Below are 25,164 nucleotides of genomic sequence, written 5' to 3'. Positions count from 1 at the left end.
CGTAGTTGTGACTGAAGAGGAACATGTTTACTCAGAACCAAAAAGCTGTAAGAGAGAGAGACAGCTGTGAGACAGCTAATTCAGATCTTATTTCGTGTGGAACTTTAAAAGTTGCCCTGTCACCAGTGCCAATACAAATATTCAGAGCTTGGAAAAGTTACTTTTTTTGAACTACAATTCCCATCAGCCCCAGCCAGCATGGCCACTGGATTGGGCTGATGGGAGTTTTAGTTCAAAAAAGTAACTTTTCCAAGCTCTGCAAATATTACAGGGGAACCAAAGGCTAGGGGAGTGTGGGTTATTAAAAGCGTTGCGATGTAGAGTCACTTAATGTAAGTTAGAAACAGGGCTGAAGCTTGCTTGACTTTTCACCCCAAAATCCACCATATCAAACATGTTTCACGTTGTAGTACAGTGTCGTAGTAATTACATTTCCTTCTATCAGCCCCCAAACACTTGCACATATAAGTCCTGTGTTCTGCAGTATTGACTTGCGTGCAGAAGAATTGCACTTTTAAAGGTTACAAAGGCTAAAATACCGGAAGTTCATCCCTGTGCGACACTCTACCCGTTAAGTGTACGCTTAGAGTAAATATCTCTTCCTGCGACAAGGCAAAATATAACTACCGTAACCATCATGCCCTGCCGCCACAAGAGGGGACTAGGGAGACGCGTGCGTAGAACGATTTTCCCTTGTTGCTATGGGAGCCTACGGCAGGGTAGCTATCGGGAAGAGGGTTCGTTAGGGACCGCTTCCCTTTTATTCTTTGGCGGTGGCGGCATTTTGGCATCTGAAGCGACCCTTCTCGGTTGCACCGTCGGCGGCTTTTTTGTTGCCATGGCGGCTGCAGTATTGCTTTGGGCTTGCTAGAGATGCTCAAGAGACGGCGGAGGAACGCGACGTGGGAGGCAGCGGGGCCTCCGCCTGGGATGATGTCGCGTCCCCAGATCATCCACAGCGGCCACTTCATGGTGTCCGAGCCCCATGCAGACCCGGATCCAGACCCCGATCCCGGCTCCGAGGCGGCGCTGAGCCAGGAAAGGCAAGCCGCTGCTCCGTGCGCGGCGGCGGTCCTAGTGAGAAAGGCCAGCCCAGCGGGGAAGGCCACGGCTAGGAAGGCCGATGATGGGGCCCAGCTGGGCTCTGGGGCTACTTACGACTTCGACACGGTGAACGAGGGCGCGTGCCTGAACTACCGCTACGGGCCTCAAAGCAGCGGAGCCCTCAACATCGACCCCTCCCTCACCAAGCTCTTCGAGTGCATGACGCTCGCCTACAGGTACGGAGCGGGCGGGGGGGGGGAGCAGAGAGACAGTCCCGCCTGAACTGGGCGCAGCGGGCCGTATGCGCCGGTGAGAAAATATGGAGAGAATCAACAAAAGGGAGATTATCTCGAACAGAGAAGGACACGGTCTGGAGGCTTCCTTTTTTGCCTCCAGCACTTGCCTGAGAGTGCATGCCCTCTTGCAACTGCAGTAGTGGGCCTGCTATGAGAGCTGCGGTACAACCAGTTAGCCTGACAATCATAATCATGATATAATAAAAAATGCATATATCGATGTCAATCAAAAAGTCTATTTGCATGAAGTTACAGGTACTTAGCATTGTTAAGCAAAATTGATGCTTGCCAAGCTGCCTTGGACTCCTCAAGTTAAAGAGGGCAATTTTACCCAAGACATCAAAAACATATTTTTAACTAGAAAGTATATTCCAATTAAAAAGTGCTGCCCTACAGGTTTGTATGCCATGGTAAAAGCTTTCACCCATGAGCACATTAAAAACTTGCATTTGTGTGAGAGATGTTCTCAGTGCAAGGAGCAAAGCTGACATTTCAGAGTGAGAAATACATGAGTCAGCTGAAACCAGCAAATCCAGTTATGTAGTTCAAAAAAAAGTTAGCAGGGGGCCTAGATATGACATGGGCCTGGTTTGCTGGCATTGCCCTACTGCTTACTTCTTGACACAGTATTTTTATTTTCTAACCTCAGTTGCAGTCCTATGCACACCAGGGAATAAATCTGATTGAACTCAGTGGGACTTATTTCTGAGAAGACATGCATAGCATTGTGCTTTTACTTACTATATTTATATAAGCTGCCCACATACGTTCTCTAGTAGACTAGTGGTATATGGGAGTGTGTTGCATACATGCACTATATGCAGGAGTGACACTAACTCAGACTTTAGACTTGTGAGATACACTTGCCAGAAAAAAAACATTTTTATTGCTCATTAATCTCATCTTACTGCTTACATAGTGGCTGTGGGTACACTAGTAGTTTCAAAAGCAGCAAGAATGATTTTCTGGCTTCCAGAAGCAACTACAGTGTTTTTCAGAGCTTGGAAAAGTTACTTTTTTTGAACTACAACTCCCATCAGCCCCAGCCAGCATGGCTACTGGATTTGGGTTGATGGGAGTTGTAGTTCAAAAAAGTAACTTTTCCAAGCTCTGGTGTTTTTTCTGGTTGCATTTTGAAGCAACTCTGCCCTTGGCTGGACACACCTCCATTCCCCACTGCTGACATCACATCTTTCAGTACCCCTTACAGCAAAGTGTTGGGCCAGTCACTGTCTCTGAGCCTACAGCTAGGCATTTCCATTGGCCACACCCGAAGGGGCAATGAGTTGATGTACCAATCAGCTGTGAAATGAGTCTGAAGCTGAATTTTAAAAAACCCGCACTGGAGCTGATCTGACCAGGTTTGAGAGTAAAAGGGGGCGCAGTTTGACTAGCATTGTGTGCCTCCATTTTCAGAACTGGGATGACAGCAAGTGTGCCTCTACCCTGTGTCTCTGACCCATGCAGATTTCTTTGGTTTTCCCCCACCCCAGATTCAGCGCCTCTCATGTTCAATAAGCAGTCAAGTCCTTTAATCTTTAAACACCTCTGAGGTCAGACTGCTTTGATGTGTGGAAAGGAAAGAAAGTCTTTAATAATCGGTTTGATAGGGTATAGTGGATAGATTGTTACCATGAGTATTAGAGTGACAAACAGACCATGACCTAGCGCTTCCCCCGCCCCTCCCAGTGCTAGAGACATAATATAAAAAAGGTGTCGTGGGTGGTGGTAGTGGTGATTAAATATCAGAAAGTACATCAGCAATGGTTAGTGTCTGTAGTTCATCCGCTTTCTGATAGTGGAGTGGTTAGAGACTATATAAACACTTACAGAACTCTATGAGAAGGGAGTTGTCATGTTTTTCTTCCTATGCTTCCTTTTAGCTTCCCAGTGGAATTTTAATGTAAACTCTTGTGCACAGCTTTAATGATGAAGGTTAAGGAAGGGATTGGCTTGCTCTGCACAATCCAGTTTTAATTGTTGTTATCTGTGCTGTACTATGTTGAAAATGAAGACATGCCCTGAATTTTTGGAATTGGTTTGCTGTATTTTTTTGTTTCCAACATCTCTTGAGAAGCAGGAGAAAGAGAGCAAGTTGAGCAATGAAACAAGCTGCTTAGGGAGTTAATGGAATTTTTTTTCCTTGGAGACTTTCAGAGAAAGGCCGGGTGGGCAACTCTGTGGAATGCTTTAAATTACCACGCTTCAGGGCAGAAGTTAGACTAGATTAGAGATCAGAAACTTGCAGTTTGCTGGCCACATATGGCACCCAGAACTCTTAATTGCTGGCTTTGTGTCTCTTAAAGGCTTAGAAATCCCAGTTTTTCTTTTTTTAATGTAACTTTTGACCTGATTGCATAGACCATTTTGGACATGTGATGGTAAAACAAGCCTCTATTCTGGTTCTTGGTGCCAAACAGTCTGTCGTCCTCTGGTTTTAATGACCTTTGGGATTTCTTCCAGTTCTATTAGTAATTAAAATGAGAAGTACCACAGTGGAATAGTCCACGTTCATTTTAACCAGTGTCTTGTCCCCAGCAGTGTCGAACAGTTGGTTTTAACAAAGGGCTTATGGATTAAATAGCTGTAGTCTTTCCACATAAAAGCTGTATCTTGACCTCAGTTGCACATAATTGTAGGATTCTATAACAGCATGTTGTAGACTAGCTTCCTAACCCAATTCTGGTTGTCGTACCTCAAAAGGATATTGCAGAGCTGGAAGTGTGAAGAAAAGGGCAGCTGAAATGATCAAGAAACTGTTCAACATCTACATGAAACTGCTGAGTGGAGTCGTCCTGTGAACTAAGTTATCATCAGTGTGCTGATGACACAAGCTCTATTGCTCCTTTTCATCTCAAGCAAGTGAAGCAGCAGATGCGCTGAACCAGTGCCTGACTGCAGTAATGAACTAGATGAAGGCCAATAAACTGAAACTAAAACAGACAAGAGTTGCTGTCACAGTAGGACCCCACTAATACGGCGGGTTAGGGACCAGGCCCCCGCCGTAAAGCGGAAATCGCCATAAAGTGGGGCCCCATAGACTATAATGGGCGGCATCGCATGAAAATGATGTCAAAATGACGTCAAAATGGCACGCGACAGAAAAAAACCGCTGTAAAAGTGGAAGAAGCACCGTAATGCGGGGCCTTTCCCTAACTGAAAACCGCCACATGAACGAAGCGCCGTAAAGTGGAACGCCGTAAAGCGGGGCCCTACTGTAGTAGGTGGTTCCTCTCTCTGGATAAGTGGTGTTCAACCCTATCCGGATGGGGTAACACTCCCTCTGAAGGGTTAGGTTCATAATTTGGGAGTTCTCTTGGATGCATTGCAATCACTTCAAAGAGAAGTGGCCCCTGTGGTGAGAAGTGCCTTCTATCAGCTTTGGCTGGTGCCTAGCTATTCCTTTATATAGATGGGGAGTAACCTGTCTTCAGTAGTTTATATTCTAAGTAACCTATAGATTAGTTTCCTCTGGTGTAGAATTCATCGACCAGACTGTTATTGGGACCAGAAGGTCCAAACACATTACACCAATTCTGACCCAGCTGCCCAAACTACCAATATGTTCCAAGCCCAATTCAAAGTGGTGGTTTTAACCTGTGTCTTGGGATTCCGTCAGCTACAGAACGCCTCTTCCAACATAAGCCTACCCAGACCCTGCAGTCATCATTGGAGACATAGATAATCAGAGGGTGGCAACAAGAGAAGACATTTTTGGCTGCCCCCCCCCCATCTCCAGCCTGTGGAATGCTCTCCCCAGCGAGGCCTGTCTGATGCCTGCAATAACATCTTTGCTATGCTAGGCAGAGACATACTACTTCTCCCAAACATTTTACTGTTAACGTCTTTCTGTTTTGCTGCACATTTTAACTTCTTTTTTTATGCCAGATCTAAAGTTTGGGATGGTGGCAGTGGCAGAGTTGCCTTGCTGTTTAGAGTGGTATGTTTGTTTTATGTATTTCATATATTTACGTACCACTTAATACCAGAACAATCTCTACTTGGTTTACAGAAAGATAGCAAATATATATATGCAAACACAATGAAACCAAAAGGGTATAATACCATATTGAACAAAATCCTAGTAAAGCAAAAGCATAGCAGCACACTCTTAAAAGCAATATTTAAGATTTGGGGAAATGACTCTCTAGCCGGGTCACCAGGTACCTTCAAGGTGGATGGAGGATCTGAGAGAGCTATGGTTTGCAGCCGTCTGGACACCCCACTTCCAACTGTATCCCTTCCTTTGCTCACCATACCATCCACTACCCCAAACCACCATCCCTTTCCTCTTCCCCCCTTTCTTGCCAAAGCATATCCTGACTCTCAGTATGCAGCGCTCATCATGATAATACATATAAATCATGCCAAATTACATCTACTCCCAACCAGTTGCCTTACTCAGATCATTCACACCTCATAAACAGAAGTTAGACAGCACCTGTTACTCTTCCAGTATTGCGCATCCTATTTTACTGTCACACATGCACAGATACGCAACAATTTGTCACAGCTACTTCGTTTTAAATCTTTGTATATTTTTGTGTTTTATACTGTAAACTGTATACTGCATATTGACTCCAGACTGTTTAAGTAGCAGGTGTATAATAAAATGAATGAATGAATAATATGGTTGACCACAGTGAGAACAAAATGCTGAACTAGATAGGCCTTTGCTCTGCTCCATCAGGGCTCTTCTTGCGTTCTTATGTAACGACAGTGGCAAACTAATGCTTGAGAAGTGCAAGGTAGCCCCTAGCTGTCAACTAAAGTTTAGAAGTATCTGCTCATAGTAAGGGAATGTTTCCGGTGTCATTTTCCCCCTACTCTCTCCATAGAAAGAAAACCTTTTCTTTTCATCTGACGGGCAAGCTCAGATCACCCTGTTAATCTTAACCTGAGCGGTTAGGGCGGAATCCATTCCCTTTCTTACAACTGCCTGTGTTCTTGCTTGGAGAATTTTTTTGGCATTTCAGCATCCACAAGTTCTGTTAGGGAGTCCCGAGGACAAGGGCCCTACCCCCTTCCATATATTTTTTAAACCAATCTAGAGGAGATTGGTAGTGAGGAGGGTGTATGGTGCATGTGTAGTTCCTGCGTAGGGTGAGAACCCGTGCAGTGAACTGAATGATAGGAGGAAGTTGCCAGATGCCTTCAGAGTAAGAGTCTGCAACTGGCAGAAGGCTGGCCGTCCCTGGGTGTGAGATGGGGGGGAGTAGATGTGCCCTGTGTGAAAGATACTGAGTGGGTCTGGCTGTTCCCAATTCTCTTAGAGGCATACTGGGAGAACTGGTTCTGCTAGGTTTTCTTGGTGGGCTCTTGTTGTGTCCATATCAGGTGTTTAGGAGGAGGCTTAGTAAGGAAGAACATGGGTGATGCCACCCCAGTTTCAGTGACCATCGGTAGAGGGAGGTGTAACCATGGGGAGGTGATGAGCTACCATAGAAGACGAGGGCAAGGCTATCTGCGCCTTGTTCCTTGCTCCCACTCCTCTCATAGATGGGTTCCTCATTGCTCATCGCTGTGCCCACTGGCCTGTGTGTGCTCTTATTTAATGCCAGATCGGTACACAATAAGACCACACTCATCCATGATTTGATCATGGATGAAGGTGCCAATTTAGTGTGCATTACCGAGACCTAGGTGGGTGAGCTGGGAGGAGGTGATCTGACCCAGCTTTGCCCACCTGGATACTCAGTGCAACACAAGCACAGGCTGCAGGGATGGGGGGAATGGGCTGCTGTGGCCTACAGAGCTTCCATCACTGTCATCAGGAAACCACTCTGTCTAGGAGCTGGCTGTGAAGGCCTGTATCTGGTGTTGGGCCAAGGAGACAGTAAACTAGGGTTGCTGCCAGTGTACCGTCCACCCTGCTGCCCGGCAGCTTCTCTGACTGAGCTGGCAGAGGCTGTCTCGGCTGTGGTATTGGAAGAGTCCAGAATGATATTCCTGGATGATTTCAGTGTCTATGCTGAGGCTGTCTCTAGTGGGCTTGGGACTTCATGGCCTCCATGACAACTATGGGATGTCTCAAGTTGTCGTCGGTCTGACACATAGGGCAGGGCACACTCTGAACTTGGTTTTTGCTACAGATGGGGGAGGGGGTGTTCTGGATATGGGGGGGTGGATGTCACCCCATTGTCACAGTCAGACCACCTCCTGGTGACGTTTAGACTTACGTCTCCAGTCCTCCCCTGCAGAGGTGGTGGACGGATTAAGATGATCCGCCCCCAGAGACTAATGGAATCCACAGAATTCCTGAATACCCTGGGAGAATTCCCAGTAGACAGAGCAAGTGACCCTGTTGAAGCCCTTGTCACACTGTGGAACAATGAGATACATTGGGCTCTTCACACGGTTGCCCCTGCGGGCCTCTCTGGCATTGTGGAGCCCAGTTTGCGTCTTGGCGCAATGAACTAGGGGCAATAAAACAGGCTGCATGACAGCTAGAGCACAAGTGGCAAAAGACTTGCTGTGAGGCTGATTGGGCACAAGTAAAACATCATAATGGTGCCTACTGTGTGGTGGTGAGGGCAAAAAAGGCCCACTTCTCTGCCTCCGTCACATCCTCAAGTAGCCATCCTGTGGAGCTTTCAGTATTGTCAGGGGTGTGTTGACATCAACTCCAGGAAATGGAGTCTTAGACCCTTCAGAGGCTCACTGTGAATTGTTTGCAAGGCACTTTGAGAGTAAAATTGCTTGCCTCCTTAGCAATCTTGATGCCCCAACCACATCCACTGTAGTCCCCAGAGAGGTGTGCAGTGTAATGTCTGCTGCAACTTCTTAGGATCGGTTTCAGTCAGTGTGGCCTAATGACATGTCATTGTGTGAAGGAGTGGTCCCAGCTGCCCTGAAAGAGGCAGTGATCCGATCGCTCCTGAAAAAGCCCACGCTGGACCCACTGGTTTGTGACAACTTCCTCCTGGTCGCAAATACCCCTTTTTAGAGAAGGTGATTGAGAGGGTTGTGGCACAGCAATTGCAAGTTCTTTTGGATGAAACAGATTATCTTGACCCATTACAATCTGGGTCCAGGCTTGATTATGGGACTCAATCGGCTTTGGTCGCCCTGATGGATGACCTTTATCGAGAGAAGGACAGGGAAAATGCCACCCTCTTGTTCTTACTTGATCTCTCAGCAGCTTTTGATACCATTGACCATGGTATCCTTCTGGGCCAACATGGTGAGATTGGTATCAGAGGCACTGTTTTCCAGGGTTGTTTTCAGAGAATAGCATTGGATGGTTGTCCTTCAGTCCCCTGGCAGTTGTGTTGTGAAATGCCACAGGGTTACCATCTTGTCCTTAGCTGTTTAACATCTATATGAAGCCCTTGGGAGCGGTCATCAGGAGATCTGCAGCAAGGTGTCAGCAGTACGCTGATGATACTCAGCTCTATTTCTCTGTAACATCTGAATCCGGAGAGGCCGTGCAATCTCTGGGCCAGTGTCTTAATGCAGTGGTGGGCAGGATAAGGGGCAGTAAACGGAGTCTGAATCCTTTGCAGGACAGAGGTGCTATGGGTTGGTGGTTCCTGAGTTCAGATAATTGGTTAGTTGCCTACTTTGGATGGGATCATTCTCGCTCTGAAAGAGCAGGCTCTTGTTCTCAGGAAGCTCTTGGATCTACCTTTGTCACTAAAGGCCCAGGTGACCTCAGTGGCTAGGAGTGCTTTTTAGCAGTTTCAGCTGGTAAGACAGCTGCAGCTGTTTCTGGACCAGGATAGCCTGACCACTGTTGTCCATGCATTGGTAACCTCCAGGCTAGATTACTGTAATGTGCTCTGTGTGGGCTGCCCTTGAGGTTGGACCCAGAAACTGCAGTTGGTGCAAAATGTGGCAGCGTAACTGCTCACTGGGGCAGGGTATCGCCAACATGTCACCCCACTGCTGAAAGAACTGCACTGGCTGTCCATTAGCTACCGGGCCAAGTTCAAAGTTCTGGTTTTGACGTGCAAAGCCCTATACAGCTCAGGACCAGGATACCTGAAAGATCATCTTACCCCTTAGATACCCAGTCAGTCACTGCACTCTGCAGATGAGGGCTCCTGCAGATACCATCTCATCAGGAGGTCCGTTCCACACAACATAGGAAGCAGACCTTTATTGTTGTGGCACCGATACTTTGGAATTCCCTCCCCTTAAATGTTAGACAGGCACCATCTCTGTTATCTTCTTGGCACTTACTTAAGTTTTTTTAAAGCTTTTTTTTTTAAGATGTTTTGTTTTAAAAATGTTTTAAGAGTGTTTTTAATGTTTTTGTTTGCCTCTCTGGGCTCCTACTGGGAGGAAGGGCAGGATATAAATTTTATGAATGAATGAATGAATAATAAAATAAAAACTCCCTGAAAGCTAAAGCTCCAAAGGAAGAGCTTCACCACGGGTTTTTGTATTTGGCAGATTCCTAACAAGGCATGCTAGATAGCCACAATCAGAAGCTTAATGAGTTTGAAGAGATTCTCAGGTGGGATTTCTAGCCTTTATTAGATACTGATTTTCAGCTTTATGACCCTTCAGAAGTTGGCTCTTTTAAATGATTCCTGGTGAATCTCTCACAGTGTGTTATTTTGTGAGGCGCCATTGGACCAAGCAAAAAGACAAAGAAGCATGAGGAATTCGCATATCTGAAACAAGAAACCCCTTAAATAGTCTGTCTGCGGCGTTAGCTTTGTCAGAAGCTTGGTTTTCCATCTACCTGAGACCACTGGGTGCAGCTGGCAGTGCGAGCCCTTGCCCCCAGGTCAGTGAAGTAGATATTGTAGTTGTGCATAGTAACAGAACATCCTATTGCGTCTTTGCAAGGCTATGCATTAGAACCGTGTGACTGACCTCTCAGCCTGGCCTTATTCATTATTCATTCTGTCTCAAGTGGGAATAATTTTGTGGGAAGGGAGAGAGAAAGAGGCATGGATTCTAAACTGTCTCTTGGTTTTTTGACACAGTTGCTCAGTGAAGCAACTGCCAGGTTTGAAGTACTCTGGGACAGAGTACAAGAGGGCGGTCAGAGAATGTGCTCTGTTACCCTTAGTGTGTAGATTTTCTCGTGGGATATTTGTGCACCTTCACATGAACTTCAGAAGGGCAGAATATCAGTTTCTGTGTTGCTATTGATTAAACAGGGAGAGTGAATGGTATGCAAGCTGCCAGTGTCTACTTGTCTTCCTAACGGGACGTTGGTTTTTCATTAGTCTCACCCCTTCTTGGCAAGGCCTTTGAGTGAGAGACGATGTCTGATGGTGAAATTAAGTGGCTGGAAAGTGATGCTACACAAATTGGGTATATAGATGAAGCATTTGTTCTTTAATAGTGAAAGGCATAAACCACTGAAATAACCTCCTTCCAGAACATATTTCATCACTTGGATTACTTAAATCAATACTATATTTCTCTGTTGGAGGGAAATGCTCTCCCTAATTTAGGTATTACTAAAGTCAAAACACAAATCATTTAGCTGGATGTGTTTTAAATTATGCATATACTGCATTTCTTCAGAATAATTGAATTAGGTTTCTGTCCAAAAATAGTTGTCCGCCCTCACTGACTCCTCACAGATGGGGTCCTGCAAGTGTAATGAGTGGCAGCATGAGAAAGAGCTGTTGCGTTAAGGGGAGGGGGAGGCACTTCCAGATCTGTCATCTCAGCCAGGGCTGGCTGGCTGTATTCTGTGATAATATTCCACACAGAAGCTGGTATCTAGCACATAATTTGTAACAGCAAGATTTTGTCCTTTGTTGCAGAGATACATCAGAAAAACAGGAAGGCACAGAGAGCCATGTAGTCATGGAGGCAGAGCTTCTGTTGTCAGCATAACTTCTTATCCCTGTTTACGGTCTCCAGTCACATTCGGCACTGATAAACCTGCCACTTCTCATCTGTTCATTTATCATCCTTCTCCCTCAGTTTGCTCTAAAATCCAAAGTTGAGGAGGAGTCGCCATCCAGTGTTAGGTTTAGAATAAAACAAGCAAGTTGAGTAAATCTGTGGAAAAGGTGAACATTTGTATACCTCTTAGTAGTTTAATAATCTCAAAGCTAAGAGTGTAGAATTTAGCCCCCTGCTTTAATGGTACAGAACAGGAATAAACAGTAGCTATAGAATAGTCAAGCTTGTCGGTGACATGCTCCTGTCCAATGTGTTTTGGGCTTTCTTCCTCTTTGGTTTCTTGCCCAGTCCTGTTTTCCATTGAAAACCAAATATATTTGGTATTACAATAATTTTTTTTGCCTTTTCCTTCTCATTTACAGTGGGAAAATTGTCTCTCCCAAATGGAAAACCTTTAAAGGGCTGAAGTTGCTACAGCGTGACAAGATTCGACTCAATAATGCTATCTGGAGAGCCTGGTATCTGCAGTGTGAGTAGCCTGGAAGAGGGTAAAGTCAAGGACTTGTTCCAAAGGGCCACCACCTCTCCTGTAACAGAGTGAATTAAGGATGGGATTTTCTGAAAATTTTGTTTATAAATCCATTTAAAAGAGATTTCTTCTCCATCCCGAGAAGTGTTCTCCATGACTTCTGCAGCCAAGAAGACTCTTTCGCACAGAATTATATACTGCAAGTTTGCAAAACGTTAAGCCAACAAAAGTCATATTAATTGCTTATGGATTTCATGAGCTGTACCTCCCTATTTGTTTGGGTCTGCCTGAAGCTGTACTGCCGATCACAGCTCTTTTTCTATTTCATTCTGGACACAGATGTAGAGAAGCGGCAGAACCCAGTGTGCAGTTTTGTGACCCCACTGGAGTGCAGTGATATAGATGAGCACCGCAAGCCTGAGGTGAGCAAAAGTTACTCTTGGATCTTTCTTACTTAAAAGGATACATTATCCATCTTCTTTGTCCCTTCCTAAGTGACCCCTTGCTGCAACTTTACTTGGCAGGCTGTCATCATGGAAGGAAAGTATTGGAAACGCCAAATTGGGGTTGTCATTAGGGAATATCACAAATGGAGGTCCTTCTTCCACACCTGGGTAAGTGTCTTCTCTGGCAAGATGTGTTTTCCCCCCACCTCCCGATAACATTTTCCACATGAGCTGTATCCTCATAAAGTTCTTGCTAGTGCCAGCCAAGGAACTCTGTTAGTCCTATCCAGAGAGGCTTTTGGACTCTTAGATCTTTGTAAGAAGGGTGGCTGTTCTAAACTGTTCTTGCCACTGCAGGGCTATTGTAGACTAGAACTAGTAGACATGAGGTAACCTGGTATTAGACTGGCCATCAGGCTACCCTTCTATCTGATTCTGATGGGTGCCTTGGCCCATAGACTCATCTTCCTAGCTGCTGTAGCTCCTTCTGTTGCCGTCTCTTCCACAAAGACACACTCTTGATCACTCAGCTATTGTCTCTGATTGTTGTCTGTGATGGCTCACTGAAGACCTAGGTTGTGTTTGAATGAGCTAGCTATGGCTTTTCTTCTGCTAAGTATAGTAAATGTAGCACTCTTAGTAATAATGTTGTCCATTTTGTTTTAGGCCCAAAAGAAGATGGATAAACCTGCCGTCTGTGGTCCTACTCAGGTGCTACTTTAATGCTTTGCTTAGCCTTGTTCCTACGCTGCACCCCTACCATTCCCCTTTCCCTGTAGCAGAGGGTGGAACTGGAAAAGCTTGGAGGTTGTCTGCAACCACTCAGTATTCCAGCCCTTCGTTTGAGTTTGTCTAAAACGAGTTCACAGCTCTTTCTCTCCTATTCTGGATAGGAATTAGCTGATGCTCTTCCAGGAGTAGAGCTGGGCAGTGAAATGGCAGAGGGAAACCCCATGGATCTCGACCCCTTGCATGATCTGGATGCACTTCTGGACACCATCTTTTCCAGCCGCAACCCTTATGGTGGTCCCAACCTACGTGGCCTTGGTGAGAGGTCTCGCTGTGTGCCCATTTCATATATCCCTGGGATCTGTCTTTCTACCAAGAAACACTTTAAGTGTTCTTCACTGTCCCTAAAGATTAGTAGTGATGCCTCTATATGATGGAGACATCTTTTGGGGTATCCCCATATAAGAGCTGGTCACTGGCTTGTGTGGTGAAGAACAGTTTTTTGCTATGGTACAGAATGGCAAGTGAGTGACACTCTTTCCCATTTTGTGTCCTCAGCTCACCAAGGTAATGCAGACATGATCCAGCCCACCCTGACCCAGCTGCACCCCATCTTTGGAGAGGAATTCATGGACACCTTGGACCCCATTCATGGTAACAGCAGAGTGACCTTAAATGTATATGGCTGTGCTTACTGGTCAGGTGCGGCATCTTAAAAACAAATATGTACGTTCCCTGACGCACTTTGCATAGCTTCTTAGGGTCACTGCACACTGCATTTTCAGTATATATCATGTGCACACTTAAAAGTATTGCATTTGTTTTCAAATGCTAGTGGGTACATGCTGCCAGAATCTCTGGATCAGCTGCAGTTCCCTGTGGTGTTTATCTGTATAGGAAAACATGTTTTTCCAACTTATATGTGAAGCAACCCTAAGATTCCTCAGAATTACAGCTTGCATGTTTTCTAAACTCAGGGCTTTTGAGAAAACTAAAGTTGTACGTGTGTCACCAAGTCCCCAAAATCAAATAAAAACAATTGTGATGTATTTTTTTAAAAAACAAGTTAATCACCTGTTTTTGAGAGGCTGACTTGTGACCTGAAGAGTAAATAATATACAAGTCTGGGTCACCTAAGCTGGCTGGAGGCTCTAGCTTGTGAGAAGGGGATTGATTGCCCTTTCCAGCCTGCCACTTATGAAAATTCTAGTTCACCCAAGGCCAGAGCAGAATGCTGCTGAGCAAACATGACCTCTCCGGGGGGTGGGGGACTCTGCTACTCTGCAGACTGTCAAATATTTTCTAAATTAGTCAACCTGCACATAAAAATTAATCCTCTTTTTGGCATCATATGCACTAATAGGCTAGTTCTCCAACTGTTGATCCTAAGGTGGGGAGGGGAGCACAAAAACAGCCTAGTGAGGACTGAGCATGCTCAGTGCCCATAGAATGCTGACTGTTGGGGCGGGGCTGTCTGACAAAGAGCATGACTGCCTAGTTGGAACCTTGAGTATTTTGTTGCAGGTCCCACTTGGTTCTTATGTTTGTGCATAAAGATTTTTATAGCTGGATCTGAGGAAATATAAATTAACTAGAACTAATTTTTAAAAATCATTAATACTGGATATGTGCTGGAAAAAGACCAAACATAAATGAAAGAGGTATTGAACGTTTACTAACTATGCTGTCCTGTCCACAGTTTTATATAGGTAGGTGTTGGCTATAACTTGTGATGCATTTGATCATGGCTATTGATGCAATACAAATACCCCATCTTTCCTTAACCATTGGTCCACATTGCCTCAGTGCCATGGCTGCTATATCTGAGTCAGTGTTTTCTTCTCACTGTTCGTCTTTTTCTTTCAATTTGCTGTCTTTTCTTTGCCTGGACACTTTAACAGGCAGCCTGGCTAACTCTCCCTCCGTCTGTCATGGCCTCCAGTGGTTCCACCTTGCTTCCTGTGCCACTTCTATTTCTTCCGACTCCTTCAAACTCCACTTGTCTAATCCAACAAATGTTTCCAGGAAAGGTAACAAGAATAGGTGTTTCTTCTTCATATCTCAGAGCTCTGCCTGTAATCTAGAACCTAATATGATCACTGTTGTCCGTTGTATGCTGCAACTTCTGGAGACTTGTAAATACATACGATTAGGAATGCTTCAGGTTGGAGTGGGAAACTTCATGTAAGAATGTTGTCTCCAGTCAGTTTCTTCATATTAAAGGACAGGACAACCGTGGTAGTAATATCACTATTTCAGCATCTAGTGTCTTTGGAAAGGGTTTGAAATCTAGATTTGAATGTGTTTCTAGGTAGCTACTTCAGGATCTTGACAATTTGCATCCTACAACTTCTGTACATCAATACACTGTACACATACTCTTGCATACTGTGCTTTATGTATTGTATGTCCACGACCCCATTTTCTGATCCAGCCAGGCAAAATTCTCCAAAGCCCTCCACCATCACTGTATTTCCCAATTTCACAGGAAAAATAAAGTAGGACAGTGAATCTTGTATAAATTCTTAATTTGCAAAATCTTATGTACAACATTTGTAGTCTCAGAATTTGTGTTTGCAAATATAGCAGCCAGCATCAACCTGTTTCAGTCTCAGTTGTTGCGGAAATCTTTGGTTCAGGCTCGTGTGTGAGCTCTCCAAAGTGGCTAGGCCTCGAATGTATTAGTGGAATTGCTGACATTGCACTTATAAGGGTATGAGATGAAGTGGAGCAAAAGTTATAAATAAATGCTTGCTTTGGAGGTCAAATACTTATCAAAAGAAGATATGACGAAAATGTAGGGAAGGGGTTGGAGTAGTTGTTTCCTGGAAAAGGAAGAGAAAAGTTATCTTGACCTGCACATTTTAGAAGAGATAATTATGCTTATGTTAAATTAAGTATATTGATGCCAAGTTATTGTATTGATTGACATATGTTGATGTGATGCTTGCGTAATCAATGTAACCTTGAAAGAAGTATGTAAGGAAGATGTGTGGATTATGTAAGGGAAGGCTTACATTGAGATTTGTTCTCTGTGTAACTCTTCCAAGCAATTGCTCGTTCGCAAATAAAGACTTCTAATCAAAGAATCAATTGTTGTGTCTTGAGAGTTTGGTTAGGGCCTCCCAGCATTGAACTCAGCAGGTAATGGCCTATTTAGGCTCCTGCAACACAATTCTGCCACTCCATCCAATGACTCTGAAATCAGCAGTCCCCATTTGCCGATTGCTGCTGTTATTGACTTGACTTTCTCTACCCAGTTATTCTGTTGGCATCTCCTTAGGTCTCATCCTTGGAAAGCAGCAACTGATGTCTGCCTGTCTGGTGAAATCCTGATGCTTCTTTGCTTAATTGATTCATACACCCCAGTCAGTTCTCTTCTGCCAGTTGCACTTAATCTCCTCCCGCCCCCCCCCCAGCCACGTACCTTTTAAGACTTTGTTGCTTTCTTTTCACAGAATTCATCACTTCTTGTCGTTCTCAGCCTACAGTCCAGGTAAAGAGAAGAAATTTATCTGATAGCTTACATACTCCATATTCCTGTGTTGCTCCAGCCTCTGATTCTTATTGCAGATAGTGGTCTGTACCTGCTTTTGGAATACGAATGGCTTTGGGGGGAGGCATTGCAAAAAGCTGGGCAGTGGGGGTTCTTCCAGTTGCAGTGACTTTAATTTTTGTCTGAAGTCGCCTCCAAGTGGGATTCAAGCCTGGACCCAGGAGTTCTGTCTGACTCATTCTCCCTTTTTCCCACCTTAGGCTCCCACGCTGCTAACAGATGCTAGTGCCTTGGACCAGTGCCACACAGATGCAGCTCCTGTTGCCCCTGGAACCAAGGAACACCCACCTCCTGGAGACTCTCACACCCCCATTCCCATCTCGCTCGATGTAGAGCCACCTATACCTCTGAATGGACAGCAGACATTCCTGCCATTCTTTCCCACCTCCCCACTGAGGATCAGCCCTCCACCTGCCTCTCCGATCTTGCACGTACAGCCTCAAACCACTTTGGTCTTCTGTGTCATCACACACACAGAATCAGAAAAAAACTCCCTATCGACATCTAGGGACCCTTTTGCTGTGCCAGTCTCTGCTCCCCCAGCCAAGGGTGGGAGGTGCAGGTATCTGCAACGGATTGCTCCAGCACCCTCCTCTAGTCCTCAGCCAGCACCTCCTAGTGCCTCCCTTCCCTGCCTGCTTACAGCTGGTATGTGCCTGCAAGGGAAAAGTGGGGCAGTGGTGACACAGACTAGAGTGCTTCTCTAGATCCATTTGAAATTTTAAGTCATGCTGTAGCATTGTCCTTTTTTGTTTTTATTTTTAGACCTCAAGCTATTATCAAATGGACTTAACTATCTCTGTTAGCCTTGGGGAAGCTTGGAAAGGCTTTTCATTTCTTTGGAATCTCACAAGGACCAAGTTTTGGAATCACTAACTTAGACAATTGCATGAATTATTAGCCTTTATTTTGATAGAAAACAGAGTTATCTGAAGCTACAGTTTAATTTCATACTTGTGGATCATTTGAAACAAAAGCAATTTTCAGTACAGGAAAAATGAAAAATATGGTTGAGGGAAATAGTTTTTCATTATTTGTGTTACTGCAAAACTTTAAAATTATATCTGGCTCCAGCTCATGTGCGTTAAGTAGCAATGTCTGCATCCCATTCAGTGGATTTAGGGTTCAGCCTTGCAAAGATGGTTCAGTTTGTCACAGGCATTAAAACTAGATTGAAGGCAACAGTATGGCTAGCATCTATACATATGTCTAAACATATACAAATTAGGGCTATGCAAAGCCCTCCTGATCCATCCCGTAGTCCCCATCTGTGGGCCCCAAGCCATTGGTGGGGGAGCTATGGATTTTTGAAAGATATGGCCGGGAGGGGGGCAGGGGAAGCAGAAGATGCTGCTGCTTCTCTTTCCCTCCCATTGAGAGCAGGCGGATGGTGCAGTGCTGGTCGCTGTTTCCTCACCAGCAGCTGTGACCAGCACAGCCAGGATGAATCCTCCTGCTTACCAGCTGATTAGCAGAAGGATTCCATCTTGCTGGGTCATGCTCTTTTGTCAAAGCAAAGGCTTGTCTGTGTGCAGGGAAGCTGCTGGCTTGGATACTGTGTGGGGTTTAGGGAGGCCTGGCAGGGAGAAGAAGGGGTCAGGCGGGCAAGGCTTCTCCCACAAAGAGATGCCTTTCCTGCCTGCCCACACCTATCTCTCCTTTCTGCCTGACACACTGTCCCCTGATAGCCCCAGATCACTCTGGGTTGCCCAGCCTGGCCCATAGAGATCTGGGGCCATCTCAACCCTACTCAGCCGAGGCCACTTGAACAAGCCCGTTTGGCTCAGGCCTTGGCCGAATCTGGTGCACAGCCCTAGTACACGTGGTAGGATTTGGTTTCTGAATACTAGTGCCTCACTTCTACTCCTAAACCTCACCCTGGGCTGCTTCCCTCAAGCTTCAAATGTCACTAGTGTTAGAGTGTGTGGGAGAAAGTCCCCCTCTGTGCCCAGATTCCTGCTTTGATCCTCTCCTTGCTTCTCTGTGTTGTAATTAAGCTTCTGGGTTTGATGGCAGGAGGCAGATTGAACCAGCCAAGTAAGGAACTACTACAAATGTTAACATTTTCCCAAATGCTACATAGTTAAATGACGAAATCCTCAACTTATTAGCTGAAGTGAAATGAAAGCTTATTGAGACGCAAGATAACTACACACTTATAGAGATTAGATTTCCCTGGTGTTTGTGTTAGTCTATTAAATCTACAAGTGGGCACTGATTTGCCTGACCCACTACAGAACAAGCTCTTGTGCCTTGTAGATGCTTTGGAGAAGGAAAGGTGTCAGTAACTGTAGTGCCTTCTAACATAGAAGCATTATGAGAGAAGCTGCACCTATTTACTCTCTGTCGCATTTATGTGTGAGTGTAAAAGGTACAGAAGTCCTGTGTGTCTGAGAGCAAAGCGGTCAACAAACAGTTGTTGCCATGTACCGTTGGGTCGTATGTGCAGAAATTCTAAGGGGAACTAATAGTTGTGGGAAAGCCAAATTGCAAGGATGCTTACTAGTTACTGTGTTGGATAAGGTGCCACGCATTTAAATAATGATCTTTGTCTTGAGTTTTACTTGGTGTTGGGGTGGGTGAGATTTCATAGAGCAACGGAATCCTCTTTGTTAACGAAGTCGTTCTACCCCATTCAAAACTCTAGTCTTCTGGGGAGCAGCTCAGTTGAACTTGTGTAGTCACAAGGAGTGGAAGGTGCTGTTTCTTCGTAGGGCTCTTCAGCCAGGCACGATTTGTACCGCATGGGGGGGAATACACAGAGGCTGGGGAAAACAAGAACAAGAAAGAATTGTCTCCCTCTTTCTTCATCTCTAGGTCCTGCCCCACTGCCCCTCACTCCAGTCATGAACTCTGCACAGGTAAGGATACTCTCCTCTGCCATCTTCTGAAAAGGGTAGGGCTGAGCAGCTCAGGCTCTGCCACCTTCCTTCTGTGAGGCCTCTAATCTCTATCCTTTTGTTTCCTACTTGGAGTCAACAGGCATGATTTCTTTCTATGTTTTTATTTGACTCTCTCCCACAGGTGTGTGGCACCCCAAAGCCCCATGCTAATGTCATAGTAAGCTCAGCATCTGCAGCAATGAAATCTCCTTCACCTGCCTCTGCTGCTGCCTCTCCTGACACCAGTAAGTGAGCTCAGGAGGGTCCAAAGTCACATGGCCTCTCTTTTTGGCAGTATTTCATTGGTGCCCTCTAGATTAGTCCATCTGCCATGCCAAGGTGGAAATTGGGCATGCACCTTAAGGAGAACCCACCTAGCCCGGTATTTTTGGGATTCTTTCAGGTGCCAAAACCAAGGAGAGAGCTGAGGGCAAGACCCTCTGCAAGGCCCAGGAAAGATACAAATGCTGCACTGCCAAGGTAATAGGGATGCCCCCTCACCCCACCCCCATCTTGTTGACTTGAGCAGGGTGGGAGAAGGAATCTTGTATCAAAGACCTTGGCCAAAATGGGGAGGGAGGCTGGGCAATGTCTCAAAGCATGACTCGATTGACCTTGGCAGGGAAGCCGCAGATCAACTTTTACCTCTGCTGACTATGTCCGTCGGATGACCATCAGTTCCGGCTTCAACACACTTGCCAGTCTGGTGTTGGCAGGATCTGATCAAACCAGCCCTAAGGTACACGTCCCCCATTGTACCACAGGAGGAGAGGTACACGTTCTCTGTTGTTGTCCTGCCTTTCCAGTTTGCTTCACAGACCTGTTGGAGCCATTTGTGCTCTCTTTACCCTTCTGCCCCATCTTACATCTTCCCTCTGCCTCCAGCTCAGCAAAGCAGCGCTTCTGCAGAAGAGCGCAGCGTACGTGGAAAGACTACAGCAGGAGCGCCGACAAGCTCAGGAGACGGTAAAAAGACTGCGTGGTGAAATTGAAGTGCTGAGCTCTGCCATTGAGTGAGTTGGGAAGTAGGTTAAGTGGCTGAGTTTTCATTGGATCAGGGATAAAGGGACACAAGTTACAAGACGAGGGGAACTCCTATAGATGAGTTGTGCCTTTTCTTTTTTTCTTCAGTGACTTTCAGCGCCAGCTTCCACCTACTGGAGCTCCTGTGCTGCCCCCACAATCAGATCAGGCGTCTCAACTCTATGAAGAGTATGTGCGCCAGCACACCTTGCATGACTGGCGCTTCTGGCTTGTATCCACCAATGAGGGGGTGGGATGGGATGTGTTGGGGTGCAGCAAAGGAAGCAAATTGGTGGGAGGAAATTTGACATGGCAGCAATGGCCTGCCTAGTCCTAAAGGGGAGCGGGGAGACTTGGCTAGGTAGGCTCCTTAACTCTTTCCACCCTCTAGTTCAGTGTGGTGATTAAGCCACTGTTTGATAGCTACACCAGGACAGTGAACACAGGCAACATCAAGGAATTCTGCCAGTCAGTTCTGAGCTGGTTGGAGCAGCACTGCACCCTGCCCATCTTGCGTCCAGGTATGGATAACAGGAAGATTTAGAAATTTCCCTTCACTGGGCACTCCTTTTTCCCACGTCTCACAATGATCCTTGCCTTTCTTCAGTTACAAAACCCAGCACAGGTTTTGCACAGTATTTCATTCACCCATGGCTGAACTAATCTTTTTTGTCATACGTCACTAATAGAGGACTAATATCACAGCATGCCGATTATATTCCTGAGATAGAGCTCCACATTCTTGATTCCGAGTTCCTTCTCCTGCCTTGCTAAGTTACTAGAGACAATTGCCCAACGCTGTGATCTTTTCCTTGCCCTGACACCAAGATTCTTGTGGTACTGCCTCAGAGCAAGGCCCAGATGTGACTTTGAAATACCTGGCTTTGTAGTGTTTAGGAAAAAATCTACCTGGAGATTCCAGCTGTTTGCAGAATTCTTATCCTCTATTCCCAATACCAGCTCAAGACTCACAAGGATCCTCTTTCTAGGAATTAGGAGAAAGCATATGCATTGGGTTTGTTACTACTGTTGTGCTTTTTCTTCCACAGCTATCTCTGACTCTCTCCTGAAGCTCAGCAAGATCACATCCATATTGACTTGCCCAGCCCAGTTGCCTGAACAAGCCCTGCAAGCAGTGTCTTTCCCTCCACGCTGCAAGAGCAACAGCTAGGATGAAAATTGGGTCAAATACTATGTGAAGATCCTTACATTGCGCCAGATGCTACTAAGCAAGCCAACAACAGTGACCTCTTCCTCAGGAATCCAATTGCCATGGAAATAAGAAGCCTGTATGACAGTATTGGGGCTCAGAGTTCAAGTGCAGATAATTTCTGGCCATTCACTTTGATGCTGGACACCTCTTAACCCATATTCCCTTTTACTTTTTTGGCAGAACTTCAGACAGAGTAGGGGATGCAGAAGCGTAGGGCAAGACAGAGAGCTAGAATACAGATTGAATCTTGGTAAGTGAGATGCCAGGCATGGCTCCAGTCTTTCTCAGAACTGGGGTAAAAGAGGGGACATAGCAGGAGATGTGTGGCCTCCATTTCCTCTGTTTTCCCACCAGAGGGCAGTGAAAGTGATTCATTAAGCCTTTTTAATGGTTCCCATAGATTATCCTTTCACTGTGTGCTTCATGGCTCTGTTCCTCACTGAATTTGAGTGTTTATGGCCAAGTGTCCTTGTGACGAGTGTTACTGCTTTACAACAATCTGGTCGTGGCTTGGAGAAAACCCATTGTACATTATATGTTGATAGCAGATTTTACCAATGCAACCCATATCCATGAACCCTTTTTGAGGTGCATATCATCAATTTCTCCCATCTTTCATTCCAGTTCAGAGCCCCTACCTGTGGGGCTAACTAGGATTTTTGATATGCTTAGGAGCACTTTCTGAGGACAATCCAATACATTCTGTGTAGCACTAAGTTCATTTAGTTCAGGGAGGCTTACTCCCACATTAGCAAGTATAGGATTGCAGCCTCAGTGTACTGCATAGTCTACGCCTAATATTTCCTAGACCCTGTCCTCATATCTCTCTTACATTTGGAGATGACTTTGGTCTAAAGTTTGCAGTTTATTGGTGCAGCATGCATCCTATGCTGTCTTTGCCATGTTTTGTTCTAGGCTTATGACATCTGATTGTAAGGTATGATTGTGGTTTGCCACCAATACTTAACCTGTTCCCTCTCCACTACTATAATCACGTAAAAACAGCAGCTATCATCCTACAATGGGAAGACGTCGTTCTTTATCCCCAGCTAGCGCCCAATAAAGCTAGTGCCTACTGGGACAGAAGGTCCATCGCAGACTGCTTCCAGTCGCTCCTTAACCAGGAAACTATTTTGCATCGATTAGATAGGAACCAGAGAAAAGGCTTTTTCCCTTTTCCACAGTTTTGAGTGGAATCTAAACTAGCCCTAGACATTTTGGCACCTGATATGGAAAATCCAAATGTCATACCCTCCCTCTGAATTAAAATGGGGCACAATCTGCCCAGGAATTATGCTACTGCATAGATCCTTTTCATTTCCTGGTGGATAGTGCCGCATGGGTAAGCATTGTCTGTCATTATACCATCTCCAGTGGTACTCCTATCTACCACCTGAGACAGCTATCTTATTGTATTTCGTAGCAATCCTGCCTATGGCTAAAATGATCAAACGAGATGGCTTGCTTTAAATAGTTTACTTGCTGCATTGAAGTTTACTTCTTATGAAGATGTCCCATCTGGTGTAAAGGCTACTAGCAGAGAAAAGCCGCCCCCATTGTGTGTGAAAGTTGTCTTTCTCTGAGGCAGAACCCTTAAGCAATTGGAACTTGTTCTAGCTGCTTGCATGCAAGATATTCTTATGTAGCCAGAGAGAGAGACAGAGAGCACCTCTTCAGAAAGCTATATAAATGAGCTTAGAGCAACATTGGGAGCTGGCCTAGATTCTTTTTGTTACTGTTTTAGTATGTCTTCATTCTGGTACAGGCCCAGAACTTTCAGCAACAAAACCAGAAAACCTATTCTATTATCATATAGGAATGTAATGGTAGTGTGACACCTTTCCATTTTAACCCAGGAATGGGCACCCTGTTGATGCCCTTGGAAGACTCTCTTCAGTATACAAAATCTACTAAAAGCCCAGGTATCCCAGTCTGCTTAGTCTGTTTGAGCCCAGAAAAGCCAATAGGGCCTTGACCTTTTATGTGTGTGACGTCAGATGGCCCTGCCTTTTTGTGTTATCCCTTCATTTATGGGTGGTGATGATGCTTCTACGAGTCTACATCAGCTAAGATAACACTTTGTATTTTTCACTCTATTTTTCACCTTTCACTGTTTGGAATGGGAGACTTGCTGCAGAAAGGAGCTCAGTGGCCCCAGTGGTTGCCCACCTGGATATAATTACTGACAGCACTTTACTTCTTCCAGCCCTGCAGGGTTTCTTCAGTTGAAGTTTTTTAATTAATGAGGGCACCCATGAATGACTTTTTTCCTGTTTCAAAAAAAATACTCAATGAGCTTTTTAGGGTTTCTTGTCTTCCTATTCAATTTTGTACTTTCAATCTTTCTGTGTGTTCCAAATATGCCACTAAAATGCATTTGAGTAGTCTTTAACAATTGTTGGCACTGATGCTGAGCTCATTTTTCTAATTGTCTTTTTATTTATTTATTACACTTGTATACCACCCCATAGCCAAAGCTCTGGGTGGTTTACAACAATTTCACCATTGTACTTCCCTCAACTGATGATTTAGACACTACCCAGTAACATACTTTTTTACACTTTTATAGATTTTTATTGCTCCTATTAGAGGTTTTAAACAAATTTTGTATGATTTTATTGAACTGTGCCTTGCAGACTTTGATAATCAGCTCCCTATTCTTCCCTCCATTATACCAGTCATTGCTTTAATATACACTTTAAGTGGGTGCCAACAGTTGGTGGCCTTCGGCCAAACTAAAAGGACAAAACAACTTGCTGAGCCTTTTATCAGTTCCATCTTGCAAATGCATCCAACGGTCAGTGTCTGTGCAGCTTAGAGCAGTGGTTCCCATCCTGGGGGCTGTGACACCCCCCAAGGGGGCAGCAAACAGTAAAGAAATGAATTATTATTTTTTTAAAAAACATCTTCACTCCCTGAACACACCCCACTGCCCCTGCAGATGACACATCCCCCTTGCTCCAAACGAGAGGGAGAACATTTGCTGAAGCGGCAGAGCATCTTTCAGGCACGCTAAGGGCAGGTGTCTGCCTATAAAACATGTGGCAGACACCAAAGTAGACTGAGGATGGACCTACCAGGAAGAAGAGGGGATTACTACGCTGACTCCCATCTCAGACAATGCCTTTACTCAGAACGAGAGGAGGGCTTTTCGTGAAGCAAAAAGAAGCAAGGCTGCAAGGAAAGGATGCTTTCCCCCTTCCTTCCTGGCAGCCTGCCTGCCTGCCTGCCTTGGCTTCTGCTTCACTGACACCTTCTTTTAAAAATTAGTCTTATTTCTGAAGCCACTCAGATCTTGCCTTTGGCCCAAGCAGAGCCAAGGAGCAGTGAGAAAGCCCAGGACTTACTTGCCCCCCATCTCTGAGGCCAAGTGTGTGTGCACCAGCGTCTCCCTTTTCTTCCACCTGCACTCTACCCCCCCCCAGTCTCTCTCTCCAAGATGCTGTGGCAATTGAGGGCTTCCCCTTTCGCATGTGCCCAAAGGCATGCATGTCTGCAGATGGTTGCAGGAGGGGCAGGTGTGTTTGTGCGCATGCGTGCACTGATCTATCTCCTGCTCCACTCTCATTCTCCAAATGCACGCTAACCAAGTTCTGATGATCATCCCAAGGCCTAAAATACCACCCA

At 45.3% G+C, this 25,164-nt stretch overlaps 1 protein-coding gene across 5 annotated transcripts; it reads left to right on the top strand.

The window, feature by feature from the left end:
* Window positions 1–505: 505 nt before the first annotated feature.
* LOC133376772 (MLX-interacting protein-like) lies at window positions 506–23,945 on the top strand. Of its 5 annotated transcripts, none has more exons than XM_061609538.1 (18): window positions 519–1,280; window positions 11,582–11,688; window positions 12,028–12,110; window positions 12,213–12,302; window positions 12,801–12,845; window positions 13,028–13,181; window positions 13,422–13,517; window positions 14,765–14,893; window positions 16,322–16,359; window positions 16,620–17,067; window positions 19,237–19,280; window positions 19,444–19,546; window positions 19,705–19,781; window positions 19,924–20,073; window positions 20,187–20,314; window positions 20,433–20,556; window positions 20,716–20,845; window positions 21,374–23,945. In XM_061609538.1, the coding sequence occupies exons 1-18, from the start codon at window positions 874–876 to the stop codon at window positions 21,493–21,495; spliced, it is 2,475 nt and encodes an 824-aa protein (XP_061465522.1). In that variant the 5' UTR covers window positions 519–873; the 3' UTR covers window positions 21,496–23,945. The 5 variants fall into 5 exon arrangements, with proteins under 5 accessions (XP_061465526.1, XP_061465522.1, XP_061465523.1 ...); XM_061609539.1 differs by having other exon boundaries at window positions 530–1,280; window positions 19,924–20,040; XM_061609540.1 differs by lacking the exon at window positions 14,765–14,893 and having other exon boundaries at window positions 532–1,280.
* Window positions 23,946–25,164: the final 1,219 nt, after the last annotated feature.

This window comes from Rhineura floridana, chromosome 2 (genome assembly GCF_030035675.1).
Source record: "Rhineura floridana isolate rRhiFlo1 chromosome 2, rRhiFlo1.hap2, whole genome shotgun sequence".
Classification (NCBI taxonomy): Eukaryota; Metazoa; Chordata; class Lepidosauria; order Squamata; family Rhineuridae; genus Rhineura; species Rhineura floridana.
This window is presented reverse-complemented; position numbering and strand designations above follow the sequence as displayed.

Excerpts from the sequence above, each read along its gene's own strand:
- LOC133376772 (XM_061609538.1), top strand. The coding sequence starts at position 874 with ATGCTCAAGAGACGGCGGAGGAACGCGACGTGGGAGGCAGCGGGGCCT. Across the intron at positions 11,689-12,027 it reads GAGAGCCTGGTATCTGCAGT|ATGTAGAGAAGCGGCAGAAC; the intron begins GTGAGTAGCCTG and ends TTCTGGACACAG. Across the intron at positions 20,315-20,432 it reads GTGCTGAGCTCTGCCATTGA|TGACTTTCAGCGCCAGCTTC; the intron begins GTGAGTTGGGAA and ends TTTTTTCTTCAG.